At 45.3% G+C, this 20413-nt stretch overlaps 1 protein-coding gene across 4 annotated transcripts in view; it reads right to left on the bottom strand.

Annotated features, from left to right (window-relative positions):
• kansl3 (KAT8 regulatory NSL complex subunit 3) overlaps positions 1 to 17393 on the bottom strand; it is a 79688-nt gene extending 62295 nt beyond the window's left edge. For 2 of the 4 annotated variants that reach the window (XM_041209454.1, XM_041209456.1), the window contains exons 1-2: positions 17084 to 17393; positions 14567 to 14737 (exon numbers count right to left, since the gene is read on the bottom strand). In XM_041209454.1, coding sequence (XP_041065388.1) covers positions 14567 to 14737; positions 17084 to 17298 — 386 coding nt within the window. In that variant the 5' untranslated portion in view covers positions 17299 to 17393. The remainder of the gene's footprint in view (positions 1 to 14566; positions 14738 to 17083) is intronic. The other 2 variants (XM_041209455.1, XM_041209457.1) reach the window with 2 other exon arrangements.
• Between the last annotated feature and the right edge of the window lie 3020 nt (positions 17394 to 20413).

Here is a 20413-nt window from a genome sequence, read left to right as displayed (position 1 = left end):
TGGCAACACCCCTACACTTGGCAGACAAATGCAGGAGATACTGACCTTTTCCTTTTATTTCCTCCCTTCTCAACATCCTAACATTCTTTCCAGGCGAAACAGGGATTTATTTGTACTTCTCTCAATTTAGTACACTGTGTTCACTGCTAATGATGCAGTCTCTCTAACATATGAGGATTGGGTGACCAATTTGTGGAACACCTCCGTCCGTTCATAAGTTCATAAAAAATAGGAGCTGGAGCAAGCAATGTGGAGCCTGCTCTGCTGCTCAACAAGATCATGGCTCATCTTCTACCTCAACTCTACTCTCACACACTATCTCCATATCCCTTAATACTTTTAAAGCTATTGACCCCAATCTTAAATATCCTCAACAACTGAGTATCCACAACCCTCTGGGTTTGAGAATTACAAAGATTCACCACCCTTTGACTGAGGAAATTTCTCATCTCAGTCCTAAATCCCTGATTCTCAGTCTATATTTTCCCAGCATCTACCCTGACAAGCCCCTGAAGAATTTTATTCAATGAGATCACTTCTCATTCTTCTGAACTCTGGGGAATATAGGCACACTGTATTCAATCTCTGCACATCCTAAGCAACAGTCCGGTGAACTTTCAGGCGCCCCATTTGGGGCAACTACGACCTTCCTTAGGTAAGGAGCCCAAAACAGCACAAAATTCTCCAGGTGCAACCTCACCAATAGTCTGTATAACTGCACTTATTCTTACACTTCCATCCCTTTGTTAAAAAAAGCTAACATAGCATTTCCCTTATAATAAAAACAGAAAATGCTGGAAAAACTCAGCAGGTCTGAGAGAATCTGTGGAGAGAGAAACAGAGTTAACATTTCGAGTCTGTATGACCCTTCTTCAGAGCATACGATTTCCCTTTCTCACCGCTTGCTGTACCTGCACATAAATTGTGGTGATTCATGTAAATGGACGCTCAGGTCCCGGGAATGCAAACATTTTCCAATCTCTCACCATTACAGAAATATTCCGTTTTTTTTAGTTTCCTTATCAAAGGGGATAACTTCACACTTGACGTGGGATATTCCATTTGCCATGCTTTGCTCCATCACCCAACCTTGCCTATGAAGCTCTGCAGCTTCTTAGTGTGCTCCTCACCACTGATATTCCCACCAAGCTTTGTATCATCAGCAAACTTGCATTCATTTCACTCAGTCCCTCATGTAAGTCATTAATGTCGTTTCTAAATAGCTGAACCAAGTACTGATCTCTGTGGTAACCTGCTAGTTCCAGCCTGCCAACTTGAAAAATCTCCGATTTATTGCTCCCTTATGTTTTCTGTCCATTAATCAATTCTCAGCCCATGCTAATATAGTACCCCCTCCCATGGGTCCTATAGTTTTGTGTAACAACCTTGTGTGGCAGCTTACCGAATGCTTTCTGAAAATCCAAATACAAGACATCCACTGGTGGCCCCCACTGCCGCCATTCATCGCACGTTACATTCTTAAAATACTCTTTAACAGATTTAACAAACATGATTTCCCTTACACAATTTCTGATTTTCTATGTGCTTCTTAGCATGTCCCTGATAATAGATTACAGTATTTCCCCAACTACAGTTGATTGCCGAACCTGCCAATACTTCTCCATTTTCTCCCTTACTCCTTTCTTAAACAGCAGGAATATATCTGCTACTTTCCGATCCTTGGGAATGTTCTAGGATCTAAGAAATTCTGTAAAATCAATGTGCTCACTGTCTCGGTAGTCAACTCTTTTAAAATTCTAGGATGCTGCAACTTAGTCTCAATCGTTTCACCAATACTATTTCTTTACTCATAGCACTTTAATTCTCTCGTTTCCCATTATTTCCAGAATGTTTTTTGTGTCTCCAAGTATGAAGACAGATAACAAAGCCTTTGTTTAGGCTGAGTTTAATGATGCAACAACCACAAAGGTGCACTTCCCACACCTTGCTTCACACTGCCTGCGATGTCAATGTCAGTGACTGAAATGCTCTGATGATAAAAATAGTACAGATTTGTAGAATGGTTTAAAGCAGAGTGAATTGCATAACTCTTCTTCAAGTGTCATGTTAGTCCCAGTGGAAACAATCCAAATGGTGGTCAGGAAACTCTACTTACAAGGTTACACCTTAATGTCCACTGTTTCCCAGACTGCAAATGTGCTCACACATGCCTACACTATACAATGTCATGAACAGATCAATGTCTAATGTTATTGGAAATTATTTTTTAAAATAGAGTTTAGTGGTGTGTGTGTCTATATGTGTGCATGTGCCTTACCTGGATTAAAGCCAGTGGGTCTAAAGGCTTTGATGTATAAAAAGTAGGTTTGACATGGTAATTAGATAAACATGGGGAGGTTCAGAAGCATAGGTGTCAAGGTGGCAATGTGCATTTTTAAATCAAGTATTCAAAAGAATGGGTGAAATCTTGCACCTAGCTAGAAGATGCCAAGCAATGTGTTTATTGTTTCAGCTTACTAACAAAATTGGTGGAATCAAAGGATGTTATTGGATGAAGAGATAAAATGAAAAACCTAGCAAGACGATGGAAAATTTACATTCAAAGTATAAAGGAGAAAGGAGATTGTGTGTAAGGAAGAGGCATTGTAAGATCCATCAAGTGTGAGAAGCCTCCAGTCTGTAAACCTCTAGTCTATCTGCAAGGGCCCAGAGCTGAAAGAAACTCATTTTGAATGCGACTGTCCAGGGGGTGCTCTGCCAGACATCCTTTTATATCTATGAGTTTTACTGTTGCTTTAATGGGGGTATAACTGAGCGTCAGATTAATTAGGGGATTTTTGTAGTTATTATAGTAGTAAATTTGTAGCCATGTGTATGTGTTTACAATCTTGTATTAATGAATGTTTAATTCATTTTCATAAAAAAAAACTTCTTGAGATTCAGTGGTCTGAATTCAAAGCCTGCATCTTGAAACATACAAATTGCAAAAATGGGTAACGACAGTTGTTTCAAGTTTCCCTCTGGGATTTGAACTCAGCCTTTACCATCAGCTGTGTCATAATAATGAATTCCTGCGTTTGAATTTTGCCAAAGCTGTCTGGTGTGAAAGCTATTGACATTGCCTCGTATGTACTGAGATGCACAAATATTTTGGCACTCACAAATAGCTAACCACCAGCAGGGCCAGATAGACCATGGCTCATAACTGCCAGAGATGGGAACGCAGCATGGCAAGGGGTTGGCAGAAGGCTGCCGAGATCATAACCATGACCATATCGAGGGCTCAAGGGAGGGCTGGAGGCAGTGGAGAGAGAGCCACTCACTGCTCGGTGAAGTGGAGAGAGTGAGCTAGCAAGGCCTCAGGGTGATGGAGGGAGTGGGGATGACAGACAGAGAACTAGAGCAGGAGCTTGGGGTGGTGGAGAGAATACAACAGCCACAGCCAGCGAGGGCTCAGGGCAGCAGAAGGAGCGAGAGAAAAAGGGCTCAAGGCACATACCCATTTCACCAGCAATGGGATTAACTGTGAGGGTGGCGACAGATGCAGTGCGAGCTGAGTGCGCATGCGGAACTGTTCCTTGAACCTGGCCGATCAGCGTCAGGTGTTACAGTGACTTGTTTAATTTTCTGTAATTTTGTTACCATTATAATTTTCTAGTCTTTGCCTCTCATGTGCTCATATTTATTTTACTAATGTCTTCCTATTTACATAACCATAGTCTACTCTCAATTTCATTTCTTAGCAATTTCTTGGTCCTCCTTTGCTGAATTCTAATTCTCCCAATCCTCAGGCTGACTACTTTTTTTCGCAACATGATAAGCCTCTTCCTTTGAAATAAATACTGACTATCTTTTAACTCCTCATTGTCCATGGTTGAACCACTTTCTCAGTGGGGTTTTTGTGCTTAAAATGAAGGTGTATATGTTGGCAATGATGTCTTAACTAGCAGAGACCTGCAAAACGACTGCGGTGAAATTAGTATCTTTATTGCAACAGAGGTTCTTTAAATACAGGATTGAGGGTTATGTTTTCACGAAAAACTTGAACAAAATTGAAACTGCTCAGTCTTCTCAAGTTGTCCATGTGTAAAAATGGAATAGAAATTAAAACCATATCGAATTTTGGCATGTGACTTTTTCAGAATCATAGAATATAAAAGTCGAATTGAGAGCTGTTTTCTCCAGAGTTGAAAAGGCAGGTTTATACTTCATGGACTCAATCTTGTTCGAGAATTAAAATCTCTTACTTCGTTCAAATCTATCTGCTATAAAAGCAATGTAAAGCTGTAAATGTTTTTTTTTATTCATTTAAGGGTTGTGGGTGTCACTGGCTAGAGGAGCATTTATTGCTCATCCCAAATTGCCCTTGAGAAGGTGATGGTGAGCCACCTTCATGAACCGCTGCAGTCCATGTGGTGTAGGTACACCCACAGTGCTGTTAGAGAGGGAGTTCCAGGATTGCGACCCAGCGACAGTGAAGGAACGGCAATATATTTCCAAGTCAGGATGGTGAGTGACTTGGAGGGGAACTTTCAAGTGATGGTGTTCCCATCTATCTGCTGCCCTTGTCTTCTAGATGGTAGTGGTTGTGGGTTTGGAAGGTGCTGCCTACAGAGCCCTGGTGAGTTTCTGCAGTACTTCTTGTAAATGGTGCACACGGCTGCCACTGTTCATCAGTGGTGGAGGAATTGAATGTTTGTGGGAAGGGTGTAAATCAAGTGGGCTGCTTTGTCCTGGACACGTCAAGCTTCTTGAGTGTTGTTGGAGCTGCACTCATCCAGGCAAGTGGAGAGTATTCCATCACACTCCTGACTTGTGCCTTGTAGATGGTGGACAGGCTTTGGGGAGTCAGGAAGTGAGTTACTCGTCACAGGATTCCTAGCCTCTGAACTGCTCTTGTAGCGAAAGAATATATATGGTTAGTCCAGTTCCCTTTCTGGTCAATGATAACCGCCAGGATGTTGATTGTGGAGGATTCAGTGATGGTGATGCCAATGAACGTCAATGGGCAATGGTTAAATTTGCTCTTGTTGGAAATGGTCACTGCCTGGCACGAATGTTACTTGCTACTTGTCAGCCCAAGCCTGGATATTGTCCAGGTCTTGCTGCATTTGGACATGGACTGCTTCAGTATCTGAGGAGTCGTGTATGGTGCTGAACAATGTGCAATCATCAGTGAACATCCCGGCTTCTGACCTTATGATGGAAGAAAGGTCATTGATGAAGCAGCTGAAGGACTGAGGACACTACCCTGAGGAACTCCTGCAGTGGTATCTTGGAACTCGGATGACTGACCAACAACCACAACAATTTTTCTTTGTGCTAGGTATGACTCCAAATGTGTAAAAACAGGGCTCAGAAAAAAAGTGCAAATTTTGCCGACAGTCTGGCCTTGCTGTGTGCTGATTCTTGGTTTATTTCTACACCATCAGCAACCTCCACAGCCCACCATCGCAGCCAGCAACCATTTGTACTATGTGTGCAGTATGAAGTTTATTGGTGGTATTTCCATCTGCGAAGCAATACCCCACCCCTGCCCCCTCCCCTTGCCATGTCAAAATTTTCTGCCCACTTTCAAGAAACAACATTTATAGCTATCAGGGGGGAATCCACATGCAGTACACTGTTATAATCAAGTTTTTAAATATCTTATCATCCAACCATCATCCCATAGGTGCAGGTATGTTTATGCCCTCTTACCTTTGTTACTGATCTGCACTGCTTATTTTTACCCAAAGTGATGCTTTTAAATTTCCCCTTTCCTGAATCCTCTCATCCCATCTTTATTCTTTTAAAGCTCTGTGTACTGGCTGAATTACTTGATTCGCAAGGACACTGATCCCCACTCAGTTTAAGTGGAGCCTGTCCCAACAGAACAGCTCCCTTTATCTCCAGTTGGTGCCAGACTGGATGCATGACTCCCCCTAACTTCCAGATTCCTGTCATTTTAATTCTCCCTTTCACTCTGACCTCTCTTTCCTTGGCCTCCAACACTGTTCCAATGAAAAGCCCAGCTTTCGATTAGGTATTTTACAGCTGTCTGGGCTCAACAATGAATTCAATAAGCTCAAATCATAAACTCTGCCTCCAGTTTTTCCTGCATCAGCTGTTGATGATGCCACCATTCCACTTTACAGCTCCTCTGGACACACAGTTTGTTCCTTTAATAAAAACAGAAAATGCTGGAAATACTCAGCAGGTCAGATAGGTTTCTCTCCACAGATGCTAGCGTTTCAGATCAAAGACCCTTCATCAGAACTGAGGAAAGATAGAAACGTATTCGATTTTAAGCATGAAAGGGAGGATGCAAGAGGATAAACAAAAGGGAAGATCTGTGATAGGCTGGTGGGCAGGAGAGATTAAAAAGCAAAAGGTTTTGTGGTAACAGGTGCAGTAAAAAAGGTGTGTCCAAATGAGGTGTGAATGGCTCGCAAGCAGCTGTCCAGATGAACAAATAAAGAACCAGCCAAAAAAAAAGAAATGGAGGCACAGATTATGATCTAAAACTGTTGAACTCAATGTTGAACCCAGAGGCTGTCAAAAGATGAGGCCCTGTTCCGAGAGTTTGCATTGGAACAATGAAGGAGGCCAAGGACGGAAAGGTCAGAGTGGGAGGGGGGGTGGAGAATTGAAACGACAAACGACACGAAGCTCGGGGTCATGCTTGCGAAGTGAACGGAGGTGTTCTGCAAAGTGGTCACTGCGTCTGCGTTTGGTCTCCCTAACGTATAGGAAACCACATTGTGAGCAGCGAATACCATATATTAAATTGGAGCAATAGATAGAAGCAAAATATGCAGATTCTGGCAATCTGAAACAAAAATAGAAAGCGCTGCAAATACTCAACAGGTCTGGCAGCATCCATGAAGAGAGAAACAGAGCCCTTCCCCTCGCTCCAAGAATCGCGATACAGTTCCTCCTGTCTTCACTTTCCACCCCATCAAACTCTACATTCAAAGGATCATCTGATGCCATTTAGGGGGAGGTGATGGTATGGTCACTGGACTAGTATTCTGGAGACACGGGGTAATGCTTTGGGGACCTGGGAGCGAATCTCATCATGGCAGATGGTGAAATTTGAATTGAATAAGAATCTGGAATTAAAAGTCTGATGTTGACCATGAAACCACTGTCAATTGTTGTAAAAACCCATCTGGTTCACTAATGTCATTTAGGGAAGGAAATCTATCATCCTTACCTGGTCTGGCCTACATGTGACTCCAGACCCACAGCAATGTGGTTGACTCTTAAACGTCCTTTGAAATGGCCACACAATTGTAACAAACTGCTACAAAGTCACAAAAAAGGAATGAAACTGGACGGACCACCTGGCATCGACCTAGGCACCAGAAACAACAACAGCAACTCAACTCTGTCAACCATGCAAAGTCGTCCTTACTAACATCTGGGGGCTAGTGCCAAAATTAGGAGAGCTGTCTCACAGACCAGTTAAGCAACAGCCTCACAGTCATCCTCACGGGATCATAACTTACAGATAATGTCCCAGACTCCACCATCACCATCCCTGGGTACGTCCTGCCCCAGCAGCAGGACAGACCCAGCAGAGCTGGCGGCACAGCGGTATAAAGTTGCCCTGGGAGTCCTCAACATTGACTCCGGACCCCATGAAGTCACGTGGCATCAGGTCAAACATGGGCATGGAAACCTCCTGTTGATTACCACGTGCCGCCCTCCCTCAGCTGATGAATCAATGCTCCTCAATGTTGAACACCACTTGGGGGTAGCACTGAGGGTGGCAAGGGTGCAGAGAGCACTCTGGGTGGAGAACTTCTCTACTGACCGAGCTGACCGAGTCCTAAATGGCATAGCTGCTAGACTGGGTCTGCGGCAGATGGTGAGGGAACCAACAAGAGGGAATAACATACTTGAACTCATCCTCACAAACCTACCTGCCGCAGATGCATCTGTCCATGACAACATTGGTAGGAGTGACCACTGCACAGTGTTGAGGAGATGAAGTCCCGCCTTCACATTGAGGACACCCTCCATCGTGTTGTGTGGCACTACCACTGTGCTAAATGGTATAGATTTCGAACAGATCTAGCAACTCAAGATTGGGCATCCACGAGGCACTGTGGGCCATCAGCAGCAGCAGAATTGTACTCGAACATAATCTGTAAACTCATGGCCTGGCATATCCCCCACTCTACCATTACCATCAAGTCAGGGGATCAACCCTGGTTCAATGGAGAGTGCAGGAGTGCATGCCAGGAGCAGCACCAGGCATACCTAAAAATGAGGTGTCAACCTGGTGAAGCTACAACACAGGACTACTTGAGTGCCAAACAGCAAAAGCAGCAAGTGATCAAGTGATAGTCAGAGCTAAGCAATCCAACAACCAACGGGTCAGATCTAAGTTCTGCAGGCCTGCCACACCCAGTCGTGAATGGTGGTAGATGATTAAACAACTCACTGGAGGAGGAGGAGGAGGTGGCTCCACAAATAGCCCCATCCTCAATGAGGGAGGAGCCCAGCACATCAGTGCAAAAGATAAGGCTGAAGCATTTGCTACAATTTTCAGCCAGAAGTGCTGAGTGGATGATCTATCTTGGCCTCCTCCTGAGGTCCCTGGCATCACAGATACCAGTCTTCAGCCATTTCAATTCACTTCACGTGATATCAAGAAACAGCTGAGGGCACTGGATAGTGCAAAGGCTACCGAGCCTGACAATATTCCAGCAATAGTACTGATGACTTGTGCTCCAGGACTTGCCGCACCCCTAGCCAAGCTGTTCCAGTACAGCTAAAGCGCTGGCATCTACCCGACAATGTGGAAAATTGCCCAGGTATGTCCTGTACACAAAAAGCAGGACAAATCCAATCTGGCCAATTATTGCCCCTTCAATCTACTCTCAATCATCAGTAAAGTGATGGAAGGGGTCATTAGCAGCGCTATCAAGCAGCACTTACTTAGCAATAACCTGCTCATTGACACCTAGTTTGGGTTCCTCCAGGGCCATTCAGCTCCTGACCTCATTGCAGCGTTAGTTCAAACATGGACAAAAGAGCTGAACGCCCGAAGTGAAGTGAGAGTAACTGCCCTTGACATCAAAGCCCCATCTGACCAAGAGTGGCACAAAGGAGCCCTAGCAAAACTGAAATCAATGGAAAGCAGGGAGAAAACTCTCCACTGGTTGGAGTCATACTGAGCACAAAGGAAGATGGTTGTGGTTGGTGGAGATCAGTCATCTCAGCTCCAGGACATCACCGCAGGAGTTCCTCATAGTAGTGTCCTTGGCCCAACTATCTTCAGCTGTTTCAGCAGTGACTTTGCTTCCATCGTAAGGTCAGAAGTGGGGATGTTCACTGATGATTGCACAATGTTCAGCACCATTCACAACTCCTCAGATACTGAAGCAGTCCATGTCCAAAAGAAGCAAGACCTGGACAATATCTAAGCTTGGGCTGACAAATAGCAAGTAATATTCACACCACACAAGTGTTAGGCAATGACCATCTCCAACGAGAGAGAATCCAGCTATCGCCCCTTGATGCTCAATGGCATTACCCTCACTGAATCCCCCACTTTCAACATCCTGTGGGGTTACCATTGACCAGCGACTGAACTGGACTCGCCATATAACCACTGTGGCTACAAGAGTAGGTCAGGAGCTAGGAATCATGCAACGGGTAACTCACCTCCTGACTCCCCAAAGCCTGTCCACCATCTACAAGGCACAAGTCAGGAGTGTGATGGAATACTCCCCACTTGCCTGGATGTGTGCAGCTCTAACAACATTCAAGAAGCTTGAATGGCACACGTCCACAAACAATCACTCCCTCCACCACCGACGCACAGTAGCAGCACTGTGTACAATCTACAAGATACACTGCAGGAATCCACCAAGGTTCCTTAGACAGCACCTTCCAAACCCATAACCACTACCATCTAAAAGGACAAGGGCAGCAGATAGATGGGAACACCATCACTTGGAAGTTTCCTCCAAGTCACTCACCATCTTGACTGTGAAATATATTGCCGTTCCTTTACTATCTCTATTCAATAAGGGAGGGAGGCAGAAAACAGGAAACCATAGGCCAGTTAGCTTGACGTCTGTCATGGGGAAGGTGTTACAGTCGATCATTAAAAATAAGTTATAGCTGGGCACTTAGAAAAGCTCAAGGTAACCAGTATGGTTTTATAAAAGGTAAATTATGTTTCAACAATTTATTGGAGTTCTTAGAAGGAGTAACATGTGCGGTAGATAGTAGGGAGCCTATAGATATCCCATACTTGGATTTTCAGATAGCATTTGATAAGGTGCCACATCAAGGGTTACTGCAGAAAATAAAAGCTCATAGTGTATGGGGTTACATACAAATCAGGACAGAAGATTGACTGGCTGGCAGAAAACAGAGATATATGCATAAATGCGTCTTTTTCTGATTGGCACGCTGCAATGAGTGGAGTCCCACAGGGGTCTGTGTTGGAGCCTCAACATTTTACAATTTACATCAATGACTTAGATGCGGGGGGGGGCGAAGGCATGGTAGCTAAATTTGGAGACAACAGAAAGAAAGATAGAGGAAAGTATGTTGTGAAGAATACATACGGAGTTTCCAGATAGATATAGGTAATGTTATGATCCCAGGTGATGTTACTTCTGGGCACGCCAGATCCCAGGGTGGAACCCGGCTTGATAAATCCTAACTTTTATTTTTTGTTTAGATATGTGGTGAGTGGCTACTGAACAGAGTCACAGGAGTCAGCTGAAGAACTTTAACAAATTTAACAGAAGAAGCAAGATGAGCTATATTACAATACTCTTTCACCCACAACTGTACCTTTACAGATATATACAGATTTGCAAGGAAAACACATGTTACAAAAGCTATTTTATGCTCTAGTGTTGGCAATAAATATACAGTCCATGTGAACCAATAGATGGCCTGGGGTCAGACAAACTACACTCTGAAACCAAGTGACAGATACCACCCGAAACATGCTAATGGATCGCTCACGAACTCCCCCCAGCTGCTTGTCACCCTGTGAGCCTACCAGTCTCACTGAACTCCGTCTTTCACATGAGGGTTTCAAAACTCCAATCTCTTAGAACCTGCTTCAGAATCTTCTCCCAAATGGCCCTTTCACAAGGGTCCATCTCCAGGGTTTCGAACTCTCCTTCCAATGTTCCTTTTCCCTGGATCACCACATGCATTTAATCTTTCTTCCACGCACTCTCTCTCTGACTCAGCCAAACTAACAGAACACCACTGCTTCACAAGCCTATAGTAAAGAGTTACAGACTTTCAGCTGTCTCCTTGGAACTCTGGCTTCTCGCAAGCCTATTTTTGCTTTAAATCTGCGTCCTGTAGCTTTCCCTCTTTAAGCTTGGAGTCTTTCTCTGCTCCTCACTCTTAACTGCACTTAAAAGAACCTTTTCCTGATTCTTGTTCGTTCTCTTTGCCCATTGATTAGAAGGTCTTCTTGGGACTCTTTCTTCTTCTGTTCTTTGGGGAAATCTGCTTCCTCTGCAGTTCCCTCTGTGTCCAGCCTCCCATGACATCTACTTCCAACTGAACTGAAACATGTGTGTGTGTGGCCTCCCTTCTGCACCCCTGTTGCTAGGCAGTTTTTTCCTACTTTGCTTTAACTTCCCTTCAAGAGTCATAAAATCTCATTGGGATGCAGGCACCTTTTCAAGTGAAAGTAAAACTTAAGTTTCTCCTTTTCTTAACACACAAATACAGAAACACAAATCAAACTTCATTCCTAACACCCAGAAGTATGGATTGGGAAAATGCAAATTTGTTCAATTTGGCAGGAAGAATAAAAAAGCAGAGTATTACTTAAATGGAGAACAACTGCAGAATTCCAAGGTGCAGAGGGATCAGTGTTCTGGTGCAAGAGTCACAAAAAGTTAGTATGCAGGTACAGCAAGTAATCAAGGCTAATACAATACTATCCTTCATGACAAGAGGAATTGAACATAAAAGTACAGATTTTATACAGGGCATTGGTGAGACTGCATCTCGAATACTGTGTGCAGTTTTGGTCTCCTTATTTAAGAAAGGATGTGAGTGCATTGAAGACAGTTCAGGGGAGGTTTACTAGATTGATATCTGGAATGAGTAGGTTGTCTTATGAGGTTGAACAGGCTGAGCTTATCTCTACTGGAGTTTATAAGAGTGAAGGGTGACTTGATTGAAGTATCTAAGATCCTGAATGGTCTTGACAAGGTGGATGTGGAAAGGATGTTTCCTCCTGTGGGTGAGTCCAGAACTAGGGGGCACTGTTTTAATATTAGGAGTTGCCCTTATAGGACAGAGATGAAGAGGAACTCTCAGAGAGTTGTGTGACTTTAGAACTCTCTGCCTCCGAAGGTGGAGAAGGCGGGGTTATTGAATATTTTTAAGACAGAGGTAGATAGATTTATGTTAGGCAAGGGAATCAAAGGTTATCGGGGATAGATGGGAATGTGGAATTTAAAACACAAACCGATCAGCCACGATCTTATTGAACAGCAGAGCAGGCTCGAGGAACCATATGGCCTGCTCTATTTCGTATGTTCATCTTTAACTAACAATGCCACCCCACTCCCTTTTACTTTTTGCCTGTCCTTCCTAAAGTTCCCAGCATTAGTCACCCTGCAGCCAAGTCTCCGTAATCGCAAGCATATCATACCTTTTTACATCTATTTGTGCTGTTAATTCATCTACCTTATTGCGAATGCTCCATGCCTGCATTTACAGTAGCTTTAGACTTGTCTTATTAACATATATACACTTTTTTTTATACTAGGGCCCTGTTTACTGCCAGCCCTTGTTTCCACTTTTACTTGTTACTTTTCAGTCTTTCATTCCTATCTTTGTCTCCCTCTCTTCTGTTTCCCCACTCAGGTTGCCCCGCAAAACAATTGACTCCAGCAGTATCCAAAATGGAAAATCTGTTAGAGAGGAAGATGGACCTAGGGGACTCCTGCATTACCTGCCTAGTGCTTTGACTCTGTCTGGCAGTCACTCATTCCCTTTCTGCCTGTGCGCTCTTTATCTGCAGTGTGACCACCTCACTGTACATGCTATCCATGAAGATCTCACCCTGCAGATGCTCCGCACTGATTCCATCCATAGCTCCAGCTCCGAAACGTAGATTTCAACTAGGTGCATATGCAGACATGTCCTGCACACGTGGTCGCCCTGGATATGTCCCTGACTTCCCACAACACACGGGAGCACAGGCCAAGCTGCCTTGTCATGACTTACCCTTGAATTACTCCCTTTACTTTACTTACTCTAGTTTAGAGAAAATCAAGGACAGCAGATATACTCACCAGGTCCTTCTTACCAAAGCCACTACTCTTCTTTCTGAGGAAAGGTAGCAAATGAAAGGATCACCTCCTTCCCTCTTCACTGAACTCCCTCACTCACCAAACTCCAATTTAAGCACTCTAAGGGCCCAAAGCAGCACTCCAGTGCACGCATACTCCATCCCTCGCCCTGCTAACAATCTGAGATTAAAGCAGTCTGTTTGAATCCTGGGTGAACTATAGGTGTATTTCTGAGCACACATTCACACCATTTCCAGTTCTGTAACATTGCCCGACTTCGCCCTGTCTCAGCTCATCTACTGCTGAAACCCTCATCAATGCCTTCATTACCTCTAGACCTCTCCAGTCCGACGCAGCCCTGGCTGGTGTCCCACATTCTACTCTCAGTATATATGAGGTTATCCAAAACACTTGGTACCCATGTCTTAACTTGCACCAAGTCCATCCCCCATCACCCCAGTGCCACTGACCTGCGCTGGCTCTAAAATCATCATGCTCGTGCAAACCCCTCCATGGCCTCACCCTTCCCAATCTCTAATCTCCTCCAGCTCACATGCCTCCAAGATACCTGCTCTCATCTTATGCTGGCCTCTTGACAATCGCTATTTTTATTGCACCACTGCTGGTGGCTTCGCCTTCAGCTGCCTCGGCTCCAATTCCCTTCCTTCACCTCGCGACCACGTTTTCCTCCTTTCAGATACTTTTTAAAGCCTACCCCTTCAACCAAGCTTCAAGTCATCTGATGTACTATCTTCTTACTGGCTTGGTGTCATACCTGACTCTATAATACTGGTGTCAAGGGCCTTAGATTTGTATAGTGCCTAAATGCCCCAAGTTGTTCACATTGTTGATTATGTACCCCTGCACCCCTTTCAAGGTCAAGGTATTTTGGCTAAGTTGCGGTTCCAGAACCAAATGCAGTTGCTCCAGTTGGGGACCTAACAGAACTCTAGCACAAAAACTGCCAACCATTTGTATTGCACCTGTCTTGAGATCAAAGCCAACATTCCATTTATCCTTTCAGTTATATTTTACACCAATGATTGGACTAACTCATGTTGAAAGTACTTGCGTTACAACAAGTCCTGCTGTAATACAAAACAATCGCTAAGTAGACCTGACTGACAACACATGCAAAACAGCGAAGTAGAGATTTGATCAGCTTATTGAAATGCCTGAGTGTGTACGCAAGGCTCATTGCACCAACAGATGGTTTTGTTGTAATAAGAATGCCATCTATTGATGATGATTCCCCACATGCGGCACCAGCCCAGGAGCCACTGACATCAAGGGTGCTCAGTGTGGAAGGTACCCACCTGTTAATGTGATCCTCCCAATCATCAGGCGGCAGAGGAGCATCTGTGTCTGTTCTTGCAAAGATGACATGGCGCTCACACTCGTTCATCACACTCCGAGCCTTCTGGTTATCATACAAGGGTGTTGGGGTTGGAACCACTGTTTCCACATCTACAGTCACGTCACAATCACTGCAAAACACAAAACCCATCATTATTTGCGGCAAGGGTGGCAATCCAAAAAAAAGTGAAAAATTCTGGAACTGCCATGGGACAGCATTTGGGTGGAGATTCAACCACTTTTCCATTAAGGTTATACATAATTACATAAAATTCACAGCACAGGAACAGGCCATTTCGCCCAACAGCTCTGTGATGTTAATGCGCCACTCTAACCTCACCAAATCAGCATAACCTCCTATTCATCTCTCATGTGCTCATCTAGCTTCTCCCAGAATTGCATGTGTGCTATTTGCCTCAACCACTCTCTGCAGTATTGAGTTCCACATTCTCAGCACTCTCTGGATAAGGAATTCCCAATTAGGTTAATTAAGGGATAAGGTGGAGAAGTGGAGCTGAGGGGGAAAGTCAGCTATGATGTTAATGAATTGCAGAACAGGCTGAAAGGACCAACTGGACTTAGATTGCACACATTTCTTTGTTTCTTTTCTTATTAGGCATTGCCATCTTCTTTCCTTCTACACAAGATGATGGGTGTGCAGCAAATCAAGTTCATTGGGGATGAGTTAGATTAATTTGATGCACTTTTCCTGATGGCTGGAGACCAATCCGTGGGTAACAGGTTTTGCCACAAGTGCCGCATATGAAGTGATTTATCAGGTGTCCTTTTGGGTAATTGTTTTTATGTTGCCACTTGTTGCCAAGCCACTGTGGCTCATGCTGGCCCACTGGCGTTGTCATTTTCCTCTGTCATCGGCTAGTGTGAGCATCAACCTTTAAGCTCTTCATGTGACGCTTGAAAAATTCTTTGAAAAGGAGCTCAGCATGCCTGGTCATCTAGCTCCAGCTACCTCGCCATATAGAAAATCTTTAGGTAAGCATCCGACTTCCGTCCTGTGAACAGGCCCAAGCCAGCAAAGTTGCCTCTGCTTGATCAGTGCCAACATACTTGGGAGCTTGGAGATGAAGACTGCCGCATTCATAATTTTGCCCTCCCATAAGACATCCAGAATGTGCCAGTTGTTGAGCTTTGTTTCTTGATCGCTCTAAGCCCTCCACGTTTCACAGTCAAACAACAAGGTGCTGAGAAAACAGGCCTCAGAAATAAGTATCTTGGTCCTAAGAGTCAGCTGGATGTGATTCCAGGCAAGTTGAGAGTCGAACAAAGGAGGCAGCCACATTCCCTTTGCGAGTATCAAGTTCTGCATCAAGAGACAATGTCTGTCACCGTGGACCCAAGGTTGCAGAATATGCAAACTACTTCATGTTTTCTTGATGCTTACAATAAGGGAGAACGATTTACAGACATAGAAGAGACAATCCTTGACTTTTGTAGTTGAGTTTCCATATAAACAATTAGTACGGCATCAGCGCAGAGGAGTTTCTGATTATGAGGTGCTGCATTTGCCTTTGCTTTCAGTCTGTACAGCTTGCCATCTGATCTAATATGCAGGTCAGGGTCACGTAGATGATGATATTATTGCTAATAACAAAATTTTATTCTTTTTGGCCCCAAGTTCTGGTCTCCACCTCAAGCACAAATCGTAGGAGTTGCAGGGTTTTGACTCAATGACAGTGAAGGAACAGCGAGGATGCTCAAGTCAGGACGGTGCATGGCTGGGAGAGAAACTTGCAGCTGGTCATGCTCCTGTGCCCTTTTCCTTCTCGATGGTAGAGGTCAGAGATTTGGAAGGTGCTGTCGAAGGCAACTTGGCTAGTTGCTGGTCCGTACTGTAGCCATCGGCATGTCGGTGGTGGAGTGAATGAATATTTAAGTGGTGCCTGGGGTGCCAATCAAGCAGGCTGCTTTGCCCTGGATTGGGTTGAGCTTCTTGAGTGTTGTTGGCACCACACTCAGCCAGACAAGTGCAGCGTATTCCATCATACTCCTGGCTAGTGCCTTGCACTTGGTGGACAGACAACTGCGCACAATACTCCAGGCGTAGTCTCAGCGAGATTTAATCTAACTTTTTGAGAAAGAAACCCGCAGGCTGAGAGTTCTCATGACCTTATCTACTTGGAGTGATTTGTGGATGTGCCCCTCGGCCCTGTCCATCCCCCTCGGACCTGTCCAACCCCCTCTCCCCTGTCCATCCCTCTCGGCCCTGTCCAACTCCCTCTCCGCTGTCCACCCCCCTCTCCCCCGTCCACTCCCCTCTCCCCGGTCCACTCCCCTCTCCATCCCCCTCGGCCCTCTCCATCCCCCTCTTCCCTCTCCACCCCCCTCTCCCCTCTCCACCCCCCTCTCCCCTCTCCACCCCCCTCGGCCCTCTCCATCCCCCTCGACCCTGTCCATCCCCCTCTCCCACCACCACCCCCCCTCCCCCCAACCTAAATGCTGACCCTTCGGGCCCTCACCTACTGCTGTCCTGGTGCCTCCTGGGTGTAACGAAGAGAAGCCGGGCCGGCCTGGAGCTGCTGGCCTCCGGGTGGGCGCTCCAGGGTTTGGCGTAGCTGTGATCCAGAAAGACCAGGTCCAGTTCCCGCTCGTGGGCCGAGAGCTGCAGCAGGAGGGAGGCGCCCATCCGCCGGGCCGAGCTCTGCAGGTCCCGCTCGCTACCCCGGCAGCACATCGAGCCTGAGTCACGGCTCCTGGGCCTCAGGGAGGGGGGGGGGGGGGACACAATTCACCGCCTCTCCTCAGCGACGCTGCCGGGGCCTCCGGTCTCTCTCCCTCTCTCTCTGCGGCCAAAATCGCAACTCAGGCCTCGGCGACGGAAAGTCAAGCAAGCGCCCGGCGGCCTCCGCAAACAGCGCCGCCCGCGGCTACTCGGGGAGCTGCTTTCGCTGGAGTCAGAGAGGCTCCGGGAGGAGACACCTGGACCTGGGAGCGAGCGCGAGGGCAAAGGCGGCCCTTCATGCCCGTACCCTTTAGCTGAACTATCCAACCTAGCTAATGGGGGCTGGGAATTGTATAGACACCTCGGGCTGTACGACTCTCAATAAATTTATGCCGCGAATACTAAATGTATCGTAATTGTATTGAAGCACCTCACGAGTGTAACCTGATGTATGTCGATAACTCCAATCCCATTGCACTAATGGTCTGTAATGATCATATTGAAATGACTGTAATATTCATTGGGAGGGATAGAAACACAGAAACTAGGAGCAGGAGTAGGACATTCGGCTCTTCGAGCCTGCTCCGCCATTCATTATGATCATGACTGATCATCCAACTCAATATAAAAACAAAAAAACTGCGGATGCTGGAAATCCAAAACAAAAACAGAATTACCTGGAAAAACTCAGCAGGTCTGGCAGCATCGGCGGAGAAGAAAAGAGTTGACGTTTCGAGTCCTCATGACCCTTCGACAGACCTTGAGTTCGAGTACAAGAGTTGAAATATAAGCTGGTTTAAGGGGTGGGAGGGGGGAAGAGAGAGAGAGAGAAGTGGAGGGGGGTGGGTGTGGTTGTAGGGACAAACAAGCAGCGATAGAAGCAGATCATCAAAGGATGTCAACAACAATAGAACAAAAGAACACATAGGCATTAAAGTTGGTGATATTATCTAAACGAATGTGCTAATTAAGAATGGATGGTAGGGCACTCAAGGTATAGCTCTATTGGGGGTGGGGAGAGCATAAAAGATTTTAAAATATTTAAGAATAATGGAAATAGGTGGGAAAAGGAAAATCTATATAATTTATTGGAAAAAAAAGGGGGAAACAGAAAGGGGGTGGGGATGGGGGAGGGAGCTCAAGAACTAAAGTTGTTGAATTCAATATTCAGTCCGGAAGGCTGTAAAGTGCTAAGTCGGAAGATGAGGTGTTGTTCCTCCAGTTTGTGTTGGACTTCACTGGAACAATGCAGCAAGCCAAGGACAGACATGTGGGCAAGAGAGCAGGGTGGAGTGTTAAAATGGCAAGCGACAGGGAGGTTTGGGTCATTCTTGCGGACAGACCGCAGGTGTTCTGCAAAGCGGTCGCCCAGTTTACGTTTGGTCTCTCCAATGTAGAGGAGACCACATTGGGAGCAACGAATGCAGTAGACTAAGTTGGGGGAAATGCAAGTGAAATGCTGCTTCACTTGAAAGGAGTGTTTGGGCCCTTGGACGGTGAAGAGAGAGGAAGTGAAGGGGCAGGTGTTGCATCTTTTGCATTTCATCAACTCAATAGCCTGCTCCTGCTTTCTCCCTGTACCCTTTGATCCCTTTCACCCCCAAGAGCTATATCTAACTCCTTCTTGAAAACATACAATGCTTTGGTCTCAACTACTTTCTGTGGTAACGAATTCCACAGGCTCACCACTCTCTGGGTGAAGAAATTTCTCCTCATCTCAGTCCTAAATGGTCTACCCCATATCCTCAGACTGTGACCCCTGGTTCTGGACTCCCCCACCATCGGGAACATCCTTCCTGCATCTAACCTGTCTAGTCCTGTTAGAATTTTATAGGTTTCTATGAGATCCCCCCTCATTCTTCTGAGCTCCAGCGAATATAATCCTGATTGACTCAATCTCTCCTCATGTGTCAGTCCTGCCATCCCAGGAATCAGTCGGGTAAACCATCGCTGCACTCCTTCTATAGCAAGGACATCCTTCCTCAGATAGGGAGACCAAAACTGCACACAATATTCCAGGTGTGGTCTCACCAAGGCCCTGTACAATTGCAGCAAGACATCCCTGTTCCTGTACTCGAATCCTCTGGCTATGAAGGCCAACATATCATTTGCCTTCTTTACCGCCTGCTGCACCTGCACTCTTACCTTCAGCGATTGGTGTACAAGGACACCCAGGTCTTGTTGCACATTTCCCTCTCTCAATTTATAGCCATTCAGATAATAATCTGCTTTCCTGTTTTTGCTACCAAAATGGACAACCTCTCATTTATCCACATTATACTGCATCTGCCATGCATTTGCTTACTCACTCAGCTTGTCCAAATCACACTGAAGCATCTCTGCATCCTCCTCACAGCTCACCCTCCACGCAGCTTTGTGTCATCTGCAAATTTGGAGATATTACATTTAATTCCCTCATCCAAATCATTAATATATGAATTAATGTGTGAATAACTGGAGTCCCAGCACCGATCCCTGTGGTACCCCACTAGACACTACCTGCCATTCGGAAAAAGACCCGTTTATTCCTACTCTTTGTTTCCTATCTGCCAACCAGTTTTCTATCCATCTCAATACACTACCTTTAATTTTACACGCCAATCTCTTATGAGGGCCTTTGTCGAAAGCCTTCTGAAAGTCCAAATAAACCACATCCACTGGCTCCTCCTCATCAACTCTACTAGTTACATCCTCAAAAAATTCCAGTAGATTTGTCAAACATGATTTCCCTTTCATAAATCCATGCTGACTCTGTCCAATTCTGCCACTGTTTTCCATGTGCTCAGCTATTAAACCTTTTATAATGGACTCTAGAATTTTCCCTACTATTGACATCAGGCTGACTGGTCTATAATTCCCTGTTTTCTCTCTGCCTCCCTTTTTAAATTAGAATATAGTGGCATGAATTGAGAACTGGTTAACGGACTGTAAACAGAGAGTAGGAATAAATGGGTCATTTTCAGGTGAGCAGGCTGTAACAAATGGAGTACTGGAAAGATCAGTGCTTGGGCCCAAGCTAGTCACAACCTATATCAATGATTTGGATGTGGGAATTCAAGGTAATGTTTCTGAGTTTGCAGATGACACAAAAATAGGTGGAAGGGTGAGTTGCGAGGATGCAGCAAAG

The sequence above is a fragment of the Carcharodon carcharias genome, chromosome 17 (assembly GCF_017639515.1).
Source record: "Carcharodon carcharias isolate sCarCar2 chromosome 17, sCarCar2.pri, whole genome shotgun sequence".
Taxonomy (NCBI): domain Eukaryota; kingdom Metazoa; phylum Chordata; class Chondrichthyes; order Lamniformes; family Lamnidae; genus Carcharodon; species Carcharodon carcharias.
Note: the sequence above shows the minus strand (reverse complement) of the source record. Positions and strands in the feature narration are given on the sequence as shown.